Source organism: Hipposideros armiger, unplaced genomic scaffold (assembly GCF_001890085.2).
Source record: "Hipposideros armiger isolate ML-2016 unplaced genomic scaffold, ASM189008v1 scaffold_1130, whole genome shotgun sequence".
In the NCBI taxonomy this organism is placed as follows: domain Eukaryota; kingdom Metazoa; phylum Chordata; class Mammalia; order Chiroptera; family Hipposideridae; genus Hipposideros; species Hipposideros armiger.
In genome coordinates, this window is record NW_017732480.1 from 112,819 (window position 1) to 126,991 (window position 14,173).

At 39.3% G+C, this 14,173-nt stretch overlaps 1 protein-coding gene across 1 annotated transcript in view; it reads left to right on the forward strand.

The window, feature by feature from the left end:
* The window catches only part of LOC109376431 (cystic fibrosis transmembrane conductance regulator), a gene marked incomplete at its 5' end in the record, with an annotated part of 146,425 nt that overhangs the window by 109,874 nt on the left and 22,378 nt on the right, over positions 1 to 14,173 (forward strand). The window contains one exon of the mRNA XM_019632350.1: positions 9,304 to 9,393. Within this exon, the coding sequence (XP_019487895.1) occupies positions 9,304 to 9,393 (90 nt within the window). The remainder of the gene's footprint in view (positions 1 to 9,303; positions 9,394 to 14,173) is intronic.

The window sequence follows — 14,173 nt, forward strand, 5'->3', positions numbered from 1 at the left end:
CATTATTTATTGAATAGGCTGTCTTTACCCCCATTGTATATTCTTGCCTCCTTTGTCAAAGATTAAATGACCATATAGGCATGGGTTTGAAATATTAACAGTTTTGATAGCCTTTCCCATAAGATACAGTCTGCAGTGAGAACATGGGGCTTTGGTTTTATCAGTTCTTTTTTCTTTGTTTGTTTTTCCTATTTCAGTGGTCTGAGCTCTAAGTTAACAATCACAGCAGGTTGAGAAATGTTTTGCAAGGTATAAAAAATGCTGCTGAAATAGCAAACACTTGGAAACATGAGGTAGTGGAACTGAAAATAAAAAGTGTACTGATTGTTTTTTGTTCTTTGGATAAGAATAAACCATGTCAGATTAATCTGTAGCTCTTTGATTTGGGTCACAAAGGATCTGTAGCCTCACCACTTAGTAACATTCTGTGGTATTGTGCAAGAGAACTTCTTACATACGAGCATGAGAGAAATAGCAACCGTTCCGTTTTAAATGGAAGCCAAGGAATGCCTTTACTGAGGCCGAATCTGAAAGGCATGAGCTGTATACCTACCAATATTTGCTTTCATCTCTGTGGAGGTAGTCATTTTTTTGATGATCACTTTGCCCTTTTTGTACCAATGGGCATTGAATCCATTCTAATACCACGATACTAACAATTCCCTACTTTTAACACAAAATGAAAATGCTAGGCACATCTCCAGGTGCATTGATTATATATAAATCTAGTCTAAGAAAAAAGTTTGTAGTATTTGATAGATTACCTTTGTGGAACATTTGCTCCTTTCAACTAATGAGGCACTAAATATTGTAACTGCTAGCCCGATCCTTTTAATTCATGTCTAAACTTTGCCATGTTGCCAGGTGCTTAATCATGGTTGAACCTTTGAAAAACAGTATTATTTCTTCAGAAAGAAAAAAGGGGTTGTCAGATGGTCTAAAGATAAACAGCGGGAATAAAAGTATCCCCAGGTGATATCATTAGGCAAGATAACACAGCTGAAGGATGCGGGACAGAATCTGGCTTCCTGAGAATCATTGCTGTGCAGTTGACTGTAATTCTTCAGGTCCCATGTTTAACTACAGTAACGAAGCTTTTGTTTTCTTCTTGTTCTTATTCACCAAAATCTGCCCATTAGGATAAGCGAAGCTCTAAAAAATAATTTAAATTTCACTGGGAATCCTTTAGTTCATCTGCCCTCTGACGAGGTTTTTGTTTTATCACGTGTTCTACATGTGTAAGACCAGGAGGAAAATTGAGTGAGCCAGAGTCATGAAAATTCTTTATCTTGCCTTTCTGCCAAGATGACTCTTCCAAACTTGCCTTTATTGAACTTTCCCTCTTTTATGGCTTCAAGCTGTTTGTAAACCAAGCAAGAAATACTTTGAGATATACCTTTAAAAATGCATGATCATGCTCATGGAAATGCTTCTTACTGTAGACGTTTAATGACCCTGGTCTCTGGGACCATCTCCTAGTAAAACAGGGTGTCTGTAGAAAGAATGTGCTGTTTCTTCTACAGTGAGGTCTTGAGAACATTAAGGGAATGCCCAGAAATGTGGGAAGGAGGGCAAACGCCTCAGACCTTTTTACCATCCAAACTAGAGATGTTTTTATTTTCTCAACTTTTCTTTGAAAGTTCAAGTTACGTATTTTTCCCTCCCTTCCAGATCTTTAAAAAGGAAAAGGGGTTAAACAATCCTAAAAGAACTATTTTTGTTTGCTTTTTTATTTTTCTCTTCCTTCCATCTTTTTGACATTGCAAAGCCATGGTTCCCCCTGGGAGCTCTGACATTGAGACATCAGGGTCAATTAATCACTTATTCTCAGACACATGAAACTGGAACTTTGAACAAGAAACTTTCCTTCTCCCTCCGTGATCCCGGAACTTCAGCTGTGGAATCACAAGATGTCATTAGTTTTGGCAAGTTCTTGCAGTTTTTTTGCTTTTTTTTCTCCTGTTCTTCCCTCTTGTAGCTAGAAACTAGCTTGGAGAATGCATCAGCCTGGAAAACAGGGTATTGTGTACATTTCAAGGTGGCACATTCTTTAATTTGTTCCCCTTTCCCTGTAAGCTCTGAGGGTATGGAGAGGACACAGTAATGTCTGGAGTCCTAGCCCCATTGGCTTAGGCAATTCGAACACCGGGACTTAAAATTGTTCATTAGCCTTGAACCTTGTTAAGCATTTAATTCCTGAAAAACAGAAAAATAATTTTAAATGCATTTTTAAAGCTTCAATACACGCTTGAAAGGCTACAAGCTATTCTGAGGGGATGCTTAGGCCTATTCTTGCAAAGAGATTTTATGATCTGAAACAACTCCATGCCCCCATATGACTTCCACCACACGCCTGGGACACCTTTTGCTGTGACGGATATCAGATAGGCCAAAACACGTATCTGTTGATCTGAACAATCATATTGGGAGTGCAGCAGTTCTCATTCGGTTTAACAATAATTAACAATTTAATAGTTCTTAAACTCCTGTATGCTTAAAATTATAATGTATACTATAGCTTCTATAGTTATATAAATGGTATTGCAGTCCCATTCCAGTCTATGAACTTCCAATGAGGGAGCTTTAAAATTACACTCATTGCCATAAGCCAGAGATCAAAGGAAGAAACAAAAATGATAAATATAGGTAATTACGTGTAGTCATGGGTCAGGCCCAGGCTGGTCAGGGAGCACTGTGGGAAATTATGAGAGAGAATCCCATCCAAGCCTTGCTGTCACTACTTCCACTGTGTCACTGTATCCTTCCTGCTTTTCTACTCCCACTGCTATGTTTTTCTCTTCATCTTATTCTTTGCATCTCTCCATTATATGTTGCACACATATTAAGGTTTTTTTAAGGCAACATTTCAATGTTGTGATTTTCTAAGTCAAAATCTTTTAGGGCACTCCTTCCTTCCCTGAATAAGGTCTAGAGTCTTCCATTTGTGGTTTAGGTCCCTGACAGTCAGGTCCCCACCCCACCTTTCAGACAAATTTACCACTTTTCACATCTGGGCACTTAAGTTTCAGTCAAGCTGGACTTCCTGTTGCATGAAAGATACCTCGCTTTTCTCTCTTATTTCCTCTGTCTGAGACAGTCTTCTTTCACCATAGTCACTTTGTCACCGCAGATGTTAAACTCTGCCAGATGGCCCTCACTTTCCCCCATTAACCCTGACTCTGACCCTCCACCCCACCCCCACCCCCTGCTTTCCACTCTCACTTCCCAATCCCAGATGGGATCTAGAACTGTGTTTATAAATCTCTCTCCTGGAACTTCTCTATGTCTTGTATTAGAATTATCTGTGTATTTGTTTAATTTCCACTCAGTATTGTAAATACTTTGCAGACATTTTCTAGTTAAGGAAACAGTCTTTAAACACAAAATCATCACCAATCAAAGAAGACTAATAAAAAAAGAATATAATAGAAATACTAAATAAACAGGTTTTTTTCTTTGCTTAGTTTTTCTCTCTCTTATACAGTACATAACACAATAGCTTGCATGATAGGAATTCAATGTACATTGTTTTGTACTGAGTCATTAAGTGCTTGATCTCTTTTACAAGAGATGATGGCTCTACCAGTATCTGGATTTTCCTAGTTGTGTAATCTTAGGCAAGTCACTTAATTCCTCTTAATTCCTCTGAGATAAATAAAAAACAGATTTATTTATCTGTAAAATGGATATACTGGTAGCAACTCCATTATTGGGTGTTTGTGAGGACTGAGTAAAGTAATAAGTAAAAGTACTTAGTCTACTCCCTGTCATGTAGTTAATAAAATACACTGGGTTGTGATGGTTATTGTCATGTGTTCCTTAAGGACAAGGAATCATGTCCGCTTCACCTTTGTATTGCGTTGAACATATATGCTGTAGGGTATGGCCAGTTTCACAAAGGTGATAATTCAGGTGGGTCGTGAAGGGTCATAAAGTGTGTATGTTTTAGAGAGGTTCTGGGCAGAGAGTTGTAGAGAGGATTCCAGGATCCCAGGCAGGAATATTATGAACAAGTACAGAGATGGGAACTAAAAAAAGATGGAGGGCAAAAGGCAGAGGAGGCCTTTGTTAGGGGGCATTAGGAGAAAGAGGGAAAGACCGGACAAGTACTGAAATGGCCCATTGAGGTATGGATTGATGCTTTTGAACTAGGAAGGGGTGGGGAAATCGAAGAGTGTGCTGCTGCTGGCAGTGTGTGGACTGTGAACTTCAGGTAGCAGGGAAGTGGGCTAAGAAACTCTTCATCTGTGTGCTGAGAAAAGCAGTGAGGACAGTGGGGATGGAGTGCCGAATTCAAGGGAAAAAAGTAACTAGGATGGACATTAGTGCAACACAATATTACTATTTCTGAGCCTGTAAGTTTGACATCTTTGGTAAATTGGCCAGAGCTGGAAAACACTTTTTTATGCTACCTCTGAAAAAATATATACTAAAAAATTGTCATATAAAAGGTTGAGAAACATTACATGACTTTACAAGTAACAATAATTTGAACACCTTATATGTAATCATTTACATACAAATAAATGGTATGTACATTAACTTTATACATTTATTCTCTGTTATAAACCTTAAACATTTTTGGCTAACAAATACTTTATTCACCTTGTTCTCATCAATACATGTTCTTAAGAGGAAAGCAACACTTATTTTTAAACATTCTATAATTCAACCTTACAGTCTTGATTTTTTCAAATTGAATGGATTTCTATTGTACAGATTCAACTTATAATAAAAATTTTCAGACATTGCCGAAAGGCAAGATCACAATCACTGTGATGCTGATAAGTATTTGGGCCACATTTATAAAATATTTCCCTCTGAGCAAAAAGCACTATTTCCTTAAGGATATTTATCCCACTCAGTTAATTTATTTGACACTCAGTTACCACAGAATCCAAGTTGCTTTTCTGGTTTCCATTTGATGTCCAAGGCTAAAGCATATGCCTGTTGCAGTGATATGTGAGCAGCTCTGAGAGCTCCATATAGGCTTGGCTGTTCCCACTGAGATGAGGAGTCAGCTTCAGGAAAGAGATTAGTCGGGCAATGATCAATGCTGTTCTCTTTATTCTTCCTTAAGTCCCAAGAATTGCTCGTTATACCATGCATACATGACAGTAAGTATCAAATATTTGCACATACTAATTTTCCTTGGTGAACAGTTTTTTACAAGTGAGATAGAGGATCATTGTGATTTATAGTTTCAGGTGTATTTTTTGCTGTACAATCAGTCTGACTGTGTCACCTTGGCCAAGCTACATAACTTCTCAGGGCCACGGCTGTTTCATTTGTAAACCATGGAAAAGGATGTAGGTGACCTCCAAGGACCTCTCAGCTTCAGAGATGAGTTTGCAGAAACTTCAAACAGTTTAGAAAACAGAACTAAGACACCTACTGGCACCCCTGGAAGCAAGAGAGCACCAGACACTGTTTATAAGACAGGAGTGGAATGTTTGATTAATTGTATGAAATTGAATTGTAACTGAACCAGTTCATCCAGTTAATTTGCTTTAAAATTAAAGCATTACTTTAATGCTAGACAATAAACTGTAAACAAAAGGCCTACAGAGTTTCTGAATGGTATCAAATCCACTACGTCTAAAACTTTTGGATGTCTATTAATAATTTCAACTGTTTTCTTCCTTCATAATTTTGAATATATATCTATTTGAAATAAAAATTAATATGTCATATATTGCTACACATTTGATAATTTACCTATAAATTATTAGGCCCTTAGGGAAAGTTAGGCATACCATTTCCCAAACAATTATATAGAAAGATAAAAGTTTTAATGGAGTGTTAGTATTGCTTTAAAGACTATGGATTGTAGTAGCTATTCTTATAGAAGGAAGAAAAATAATATGTGTTGAACTCTATGATATTTTTATATTTTTTAAATTTTTATCTTCACCTTAGCCTATTTATTCACTCAGGCAACCTTTATTGAACATGTAGTATGTACAAAGGCTATGTGTCAGTGACAGGGTACCCAGCAAAGTTAGGATGTAGGAGGAGAGATGAACATTACAAAAATGCTCACAAATGCATACTCGTATATAATTTTACTATTCACTGTAAGCTATGAAAGTAAAATACAGGTATTATGAGACCATATATCGAGTGAACTTATTTGGTTTTGAGGATTTGAAAGATGCCAGTTAAAGGGAGTGACATCTAATTTGAGACTTGAAGGCTGCAGCTGGCCATGGGAAGACTGTAGGAGATGAGATTCTTAGGCAGGGAGACTAAAATGTGTGAAGAAACTGAGGAAGTGAAAGAAAGCCGTGTGGCTGGAGTGAAAAAGGGAGAAGGGCATGAAAGGAGCCAGGAGTAGGAGGAGCTAAATCATGGAGTATCTATAGACCATTTTAAGGATTTTCTAGTTTGCCCTGAATGCGATGGCAAGCCACTGAAGGTTTTTCAAAAGGTTAATGGCATGATCTAATTTATACTTGTAATTACTGCTCTGGTTGCTAAATGAGAATGGACTGGAAGAGAAGCAACAGGTCAATCAGGAGGTTCTTACCCTGTTCCAGAGAGAGAGATTGATGGCTTGAACTATGTGATAGCAGTAAAGATAGAGAAATGAATGCATTTGAGATATATTTTGGGGAATCAAGCCACAGGACTGATGACTGATTCCATTTGGAAGGATCAGGGAGAAAGATAAGTCATGGATGACCCTCGGGTTTCTGGATTGAGGAGAGGAAGGCGCTACACATCAAAATGGAAAGCCTAGATGTAGAGTAGATTTGAGAAGAAAAGTGGCATTTCCCCATTTTACAGTGAGTACGCTGAGGCTCAAAGAGGTTGGGTTTCTATTCATAGATATAACTACTAGTCCAGAGCTGCATTACTACACTGTTTCTGCAAGCCACATTACCTTTAATAACTTCCGTGTCTGCTTTGATGCTCTGATACCTTTGGCCTCCACCCACAGTCCTCCAGAATATTGGCACTATTTCATTTGGCTGTAGTAAACATTTCCACTGTGCTGTTCCACTGGATATGTAAGTCTCCTTGAAACTTACAAAGACTCTGTAGCCCATGCAGAGCTCAGGCCCAGCACAGGAAAAGGAAGCTAATGTCTCCACTGACAGAGCAGGAACTGAGCTGCGGCCAGTGGGATGGATAGCAGTGCTTTCATCCAGATTGTGCTCCTGAGTGCTGATCGTCTCTTTAGGGACCCATTGGGGTGATCCTGTCCAACGTTTAATGGTTCCTGAGCTTCAGATCAGAGAAGAAGCCTGGTCCACATAGGACTTGAGGCGTTTTGCTATGGTGGTGAGGACAAACACCCATGGGTTCCATTAGCTAAGTGACATTGTGAAAGTCACTTAACTTCTCCCAGCTGTGATTGCTTCATGTGCAACAATAGGATCTATTTCATTAGGCTGATATGAAGATGAAGAGATAACGCATGTAAAAAGCCTTACTTGGCACATGGCACACCTGCCATAAACCAGAGTTCTATGTTCTAGCTGCTTACTGCCCAGGGGAGACTTTTCTGAAGCATATAATACATTATCTGATACTTGCTAACCCTCACAGTTGTTCATTTCTGTCCTTCTCAATAATACTAGAAACCTTTGCTATGAAGAACCACAATATTTGAAGAAAAAATGTAAAAAAATGTTGGGTTGTCGGAAAAGTCATGACCCATTTTTGCAATGAAAAACATAGAAAAAAATACATCATGACTTTTCCAACTACCCAATAGTAAGTGGCAAAATTCCATTGGCAAGCCTTTGAACTTTAGACACTAAATAAACCCAATGACTTAAATAATGAGTTGATTCAAGTTCTCAGAGCCACTTCCTGTTAAATTCTCTGCAGTTTATCAGAATTCCCCCATAATGCCCTTCGTCTGCTCTCTTTAGCTTATTTGGACATTACTTCCGTTCACTTGGAAGTTTGGAGGCGGATGTACAGATATAGCCACCATGTATCTATGATCCTAAGAGTCATCTGTCGAACTCTTACATCCACTTCTGTAAAGCAATGCAGGCGTCCCTTAGGAAGATGATTTTGCTGCAGGTTAAGCAAGACAAGCCTAAGGCTTCCGTTGCCCTTTTCAGACAGTTTCTGAGATATTTGGCAAAAGCTTTGTTCTTTAAGCCATAAATTATACCATGGGGAAGGCGGTCTCTCATGTGACCGTCCTTGAACTTGGCTGCCATAGTGAGGGTCCTCTCCTTCTGCCTGAGAGGCACAGACACCATTACTATGAAGCTGACTTGCCGTGTGCAGTTCCTTACAGATCAGACGGGCACTGAGCATTTTCTCTCTCAGTCTAAGGTGACTTGTGAAAACTAGGCTTATGGAAATTCAGTTCTGAATTCTTCTTACTGGATGTTAGCAACCAAAGGCAAAAGGAAAAAGGAAAAGAAAAGAATTATTCTGAATGTTAACATCCAAAATATTTTTCAGTTCACCCATAGGCACAAAGAGAGAACTATTTATAATTATTATTATTGTTGCATCAGCATTTCCCAGGGAGGCAGCGACTTTCGTTTTAAACATTTAAACAAATTTAAACATTTGTTAATTATATAAGTCAACTTGTAGACAGTGATGTAGAAGCAGAGGTCTCAGGGTGGTAACAGTGCAGCGCTCCATGCCGGGAATTAGACTGTCACTGTGTTTCGGCAGCAGGCTCAGTCTCACCCACCTCCCTTCCCTCTGTAATGTGCATTCAGTTAAACAAATATTTGATTTCCACTCTTTCACTGATTTCCAAGTCGTGGCCCTCTCCTGGGACTGTCTGGTTTTTGAAGGAGAGGTGTGCCTTGGTTTATAGACCAGATGAACATGTGTGTTTAAACAAATGTCTGTAAATTCAAATCATTTCAAAGTCCCTTAGGAAGCTAGGTTTATAAAAGAAATCCAAGGAAAAAACATTAACAAAATAGAAAATTGTTCTAACAATTGTGACTCATAATCCTATAACTTTTACCTGTTTAATTTTATATTATATTTGTTTATAAAAAGGAACATTGCTAGGAATTAAAAAAAATTAATTTCCCACAATTTACACTTATCTTAATTTCTTTATCCTAAGGACATTGGGGTTAGAAACATGTTCACAAGGGGCTTCAAATCTAGCTATGTTTTATTTCTTAAAAAAGGTACAAAGCAAGTATGATAAAACTTTAAGAAAACTAGATGGTAAGTACATGGGGAGGTGTTATATTATTTTTAAATATTTTTCTGCTTGAAATATTTCACAATAAGAAAGGAGAAAAAATTAAAAGTTGTTTAGGAGATTCATGATTTCCTCTTTTTTCCTTATTGCTATAGAAAGTATTTATCTTTTCTGGAACATTTAGAAAAAATTTGGATCCCTATGGACAATGGACTGATCAAGAAATATGGAAAGTTGCAGATGAGGTAAGGATGCTAACTGAAATATTTTGAAAAACGTAGTTCATACTCACACAAGAGTGGTTGTAATAGCTGAGATAATTTCACACGCCTTTGTGCACGCACATGTGTGCATGCACAACTTTAAAATGGAGGAGTCTGACATACCTGGAGCAACCAGTACTTTCAATTAGAACCTCCCCACCCCCCACCTTGCCCCATGCTTAGCCTCCAATTATCAGGCCCCAGGAGTAGCATTACTTTGGTCTTCTTCCATACTGGTGTGCACCAATGAGACATGAGCTAGGAGACCCAGGTGCCGACAGCACACCAGGCCTGTTCCTGACACAAAGAATCGTGGTCCACACTTTTCCATCTACTCCCTATCTGGGTTCTGAAGTTTCCAGCATAAGGAGGAGGCTTTGCTTTGACATGACGCACTCCTCTAGGAAGTGTGGGTTCTGCACAGAAGGACAATGGTCATTCTAGAGCACCCACAGATGACCACAGTTTTCCCTGGAAGCTACCAGGAGTCAGCTGCCTTATGGAATGCGATGGTTATGAGGCTTCTAGGCACAAGGCTACGTGACCCAGATGTGGCATGCTCCTTTTCTTGACGTCATTAGGACACCATGAAGGATACATATTGACTAAAACAGAATCAGAATTCCTAAATATCACCAATAGATGGTTTATTATAATCGAAGGCATTATACAGGGGAGTTTGGGAGAGAGGAGAGAGCCACAGAGAGATTCTTGGTTCCTTTGAAGAACGCCCTACCTGTAAACTGACAATTCTTGAAATATAGACATCATATTAAAGAAAGGGAGAACATGACTTGCTCTATTTCATTAAACTTGAGGTTTAAGTCCAAAGCTCTGAATGGTGACAGACTACAATTACAGGACCTAAGAACATTGGGATTCCACGGTCTTTTTAGAGAACAACATTACTCCATGATTTCCTGCATTTGGGGTCCTTGTTGTAGCCCAGTTCTGTTTATCCCAAATGTTCTTTCCCTTTCTGCCTTCCTTCAGAGTGGATCTTGCCAGGATCTTTGAAATGTCTGTGAGGGTTAAACACTTACCCACTGAGTACTTAACCTTAACATGCCCCTAATAAAATGCACTTAGATGAACTGTTTTCAGTATCAGAATTTCCTTATTACTCAACAAACAGGGGCTTGAAAGAAAATATTAACTAAATTGGAAGTGACACATTTTAAGATCTTTCATGTGACTTCAGAGAATGAACGATAGGAACATAATGTGATGGGAGAGAAACGGGAAGGAAGACAGTGGACTTTATAAAATTGGCAAGTATTGCCAAGTCACAGTAAAATGTACGGGAAATCAAGATCATAAAAACACCTAAAATGTTAGAAGACATAGTTAAGTTTTTAAATACCAATCGAATGCAAGCACTTTACCTGTTTAGATCTTTATTTGATCAAATGTATTAGGTATACCTTTTTTTTTTTTTAGGTATGTCTTTTTACTGATCCTCTTTGTAATAATTTGCTATTCCTAAATGGATGTATTGACCCTCTCCTTACATTAATGTCATGTGCTTTGAGCAGTGGTGATAAACTTTTGTTGCAGAGGCCTGAAAATAGCATTCAAACAAATAAGCAACAGCAGAAAAGGCATTGGTCTAAAAGTTATAGGGCCTGTGCTTTAGTCCCAAATGGTTGATCATATAACTTATCTAAACAGGAATATTTGGGGCTGTATCAGTTTCTAAACTGGACAGGATACTGGCACAAAAGGTGTAAAACAGGATGATATGGGACAAACTAGGATGTATTTCATCTCATCGAGTCTTCTCTGTGACCTTAGTGTGACCTTAGTGTGACATCTCTGGACAAAAATAAACTGAGTGATGGCAGATAGCCAAACTCCGGAATCCCATCCAGACAATTCCTCCCTCATAATCCCCTTTCCTCTAAATGAAAGTCACAGCACATCCAGTGACAACACCAGGCTAAGAAACATGTGACTTCTAGCTCGGATCTGGACCCAAAGTCCAGTGTGAACCCTTGTCCTTGCTCATCTGGACGAGGCTGCATGGAGCCCTGAGGACCGTGCTTAGTTACTAAGCTGACCCCAACATCTCCCTCTCCCTTTGTGCCTTCGGTACCTACCTTCATCTTGGCACTCTGTAAACTGAGATGGTCTAATTCCCCCATCCCCAAACAACTCAGGGCCACATAACTTCTCGTAAGGAGCACTGCCTTTATCAGCCGTGTAGGTACAGAATCTCAAAGGAGACTGAATCCCAAGGGGGAAAAAGACCCCTAGCATTGTGGCTCAATAAATTAGTAACATTGTAACTTTTTAGGCTTATACATATAACGGGCCCATCCCAGTGCCTGGCAAACAGTATGTACTAAGAACATGTTAGCTATTTAATCATGTTTCCATCTGGTCTTCACCTGGCCATCTCAAATGTTGTAGTTTGACAGAATCCTATTTTTTTGTCTTATTTTATTTATTCTGCCTGGGAAATTTCATGCACCTTCTGTGCTGATGACTCACTCTCACATATGCGTGTTCCCAGGACTCCCAATCTAACACCTCAGCATGGCCCAGCACCTCACATCCACATCAGTGAGTTTCCCGTGTGCCCACCCTCACAACTGTCCTGTGTTCCTACCTCGCAGTGAATGGCTTTACCACCCTCCAGTGCCCAGAGCCAAGAACAAGATCATCCTTGATCCTGGCTTCTCCACTCGCCTCCATATGTCAGGTCCTGTCGAGGCTGTCTCCTGCAAGTATCTAGAATGTGTTTACTTTTCTTCATCCCCATCTAACACCACTACAGCTTTTCTATGAAGTTTTGGAAGAGACTTCTAGCTGTTTCTCTCTCATTGGCTCTCTGTAGTTCATTCGGCTCTTTGCAGCTCTGCAAAGATTTCTAAATATTTCTAAACCCTCCATTGGATCTCTTGTTTCTCCCTCTCCTGTGACTCCCTATGGCCTTTTAGACAAAGCCTGCACTACCTAAGGTAGCTGATAAGTTCCTTCATGATTTGGTCTCTCCCTGCCTCCTAAAATCACTCTGCACCCTCCCCCGCTACCCAAGATCCAGCTCTACTGAATTTCTCTGGTTTCTCAAAAGCACTGTGTGCTCTCTGTTCTCCAGAAGCTTCTCCCATTCTGTCCTCTATGCCTGGAACACCCTGCCAGCCCTTCGCTGCCTGCTGCTGGCACCATTTAGGCCTCTCCTCACACATCACTTCTTTCTAGAAACATGCCCTGATGCTTCCCCCAGGTCTGAGGAAGGAACCCCTCCTAGGTGAACCCTCTCCCTAAGTCCCTTTTTGCATTCTTCACACAGGATAGAGATTTCTGTGTGAAATCTCTATCCTTGTCCCCCACCAGATTGTGGGTTCCTTGAGGGCAGGGATGATGTCTATTGACTGAGGTATTTCCAGTGCATAGAATCATAGAATGGTGTTGGGCACATGGAAGGTGTTCAGTAAATATTGATTGGATGGATAAATGAATGATTTAATTCATTGACGTAAATGAATAGATAAAGGATTCATGTGTACTATATCATGAAAATAGCCGTCTGGTTAATGCATAACAGGTGTCCCCATTAGCAATGCAGATACGGAGCCTTAAGATGTACTCGGTCTGTCCAAGGGACTGGGCCTAGGTCGCTGGTGGGTGGCTCAGGGTTTTAGCAGAGCGAACTGCCTCAGTGTTATCCATAAGCTAAGCAGCAGGTCTGTTGGTTTTAGAATGAAGGCTTTTCTGGGTAATTGCTTGCTTTTTAGATTCCTTATGAAGTAGTTTCCTTCCTTACACACTGATAGCTGGGTAAGTTATTTTTAGAGAGCAAGCTGAATAGCAGAAATTATGGCCTTTTAAGTTGAAAATTTGCCCTGGAAAACCTGTCGAGTGGCAATGGAATGTGTAAGAAGGAGTCGAGAGGGTCTATTTTTATAACTGCCCACTAGTGGACCATTCAGTCCAACCACAGCTCACTTCTCTGGTTTCTGTCATGTTTCCTTGTCACAAGAGCCAACTCTTGCCCCACAATAACTTTCCAGAGGACAGCAATCACAAAAGTCAACATTGTGAAGAAAAGGCCTGGTGCTTTACAGACCGTTAAATAGCTCGTAGTTTGATATGTCATAAAACATTTCTTCTAAATGGCAGTTTGGAAAGTACATACGATTCATCACCCAACTGAGTAAAGCTGGCAGATTCTTTTATCCTAAAGTTCTCTTCTCCAGAAATTGCTGATGCTTTTATTTATTTTTAATGCTTAGCTAAAATGAAAATAACTTAAAATGTTTAGATGGCAGTAATTTTTAATTCACCTTAGCTGAGACAGAGCTAAGCTGAAATTTGTATTTATTTTTAACCTATTTAAAAATGGATTGTGACAATAGTAGAAATAACATTATGTTGGGAATATATATGTGTATACATTATTATTTAAAGGATTATGCTGCTAAAGATCACTAAATTAGACAATCTCTATAGCAGTTTCCATTTCAGTCTATTTTTCCCATAGTTCTTATCTCTTTGAACATTAATTTCCCGCTTACTATTTTTCTTTCCTCCTGGACCATGAGTTCCTTCAAGGCAGGGCCTAGAGTTATTCAACTTTGAATCCCAGGTGTGCCATAGTCCTTAGAATTTAATGAATTCTCATTGAGTCTAGTAAGAAATACATGACTAAGCAGTCTTTTACATCCAAACAGCCAGTTGGTGAATTTAAGCCATTCTTATCACCATATAGAGTTGGTAACACAACTTTGCATCTTTTTAAAAACAATTCCTAGTCTAT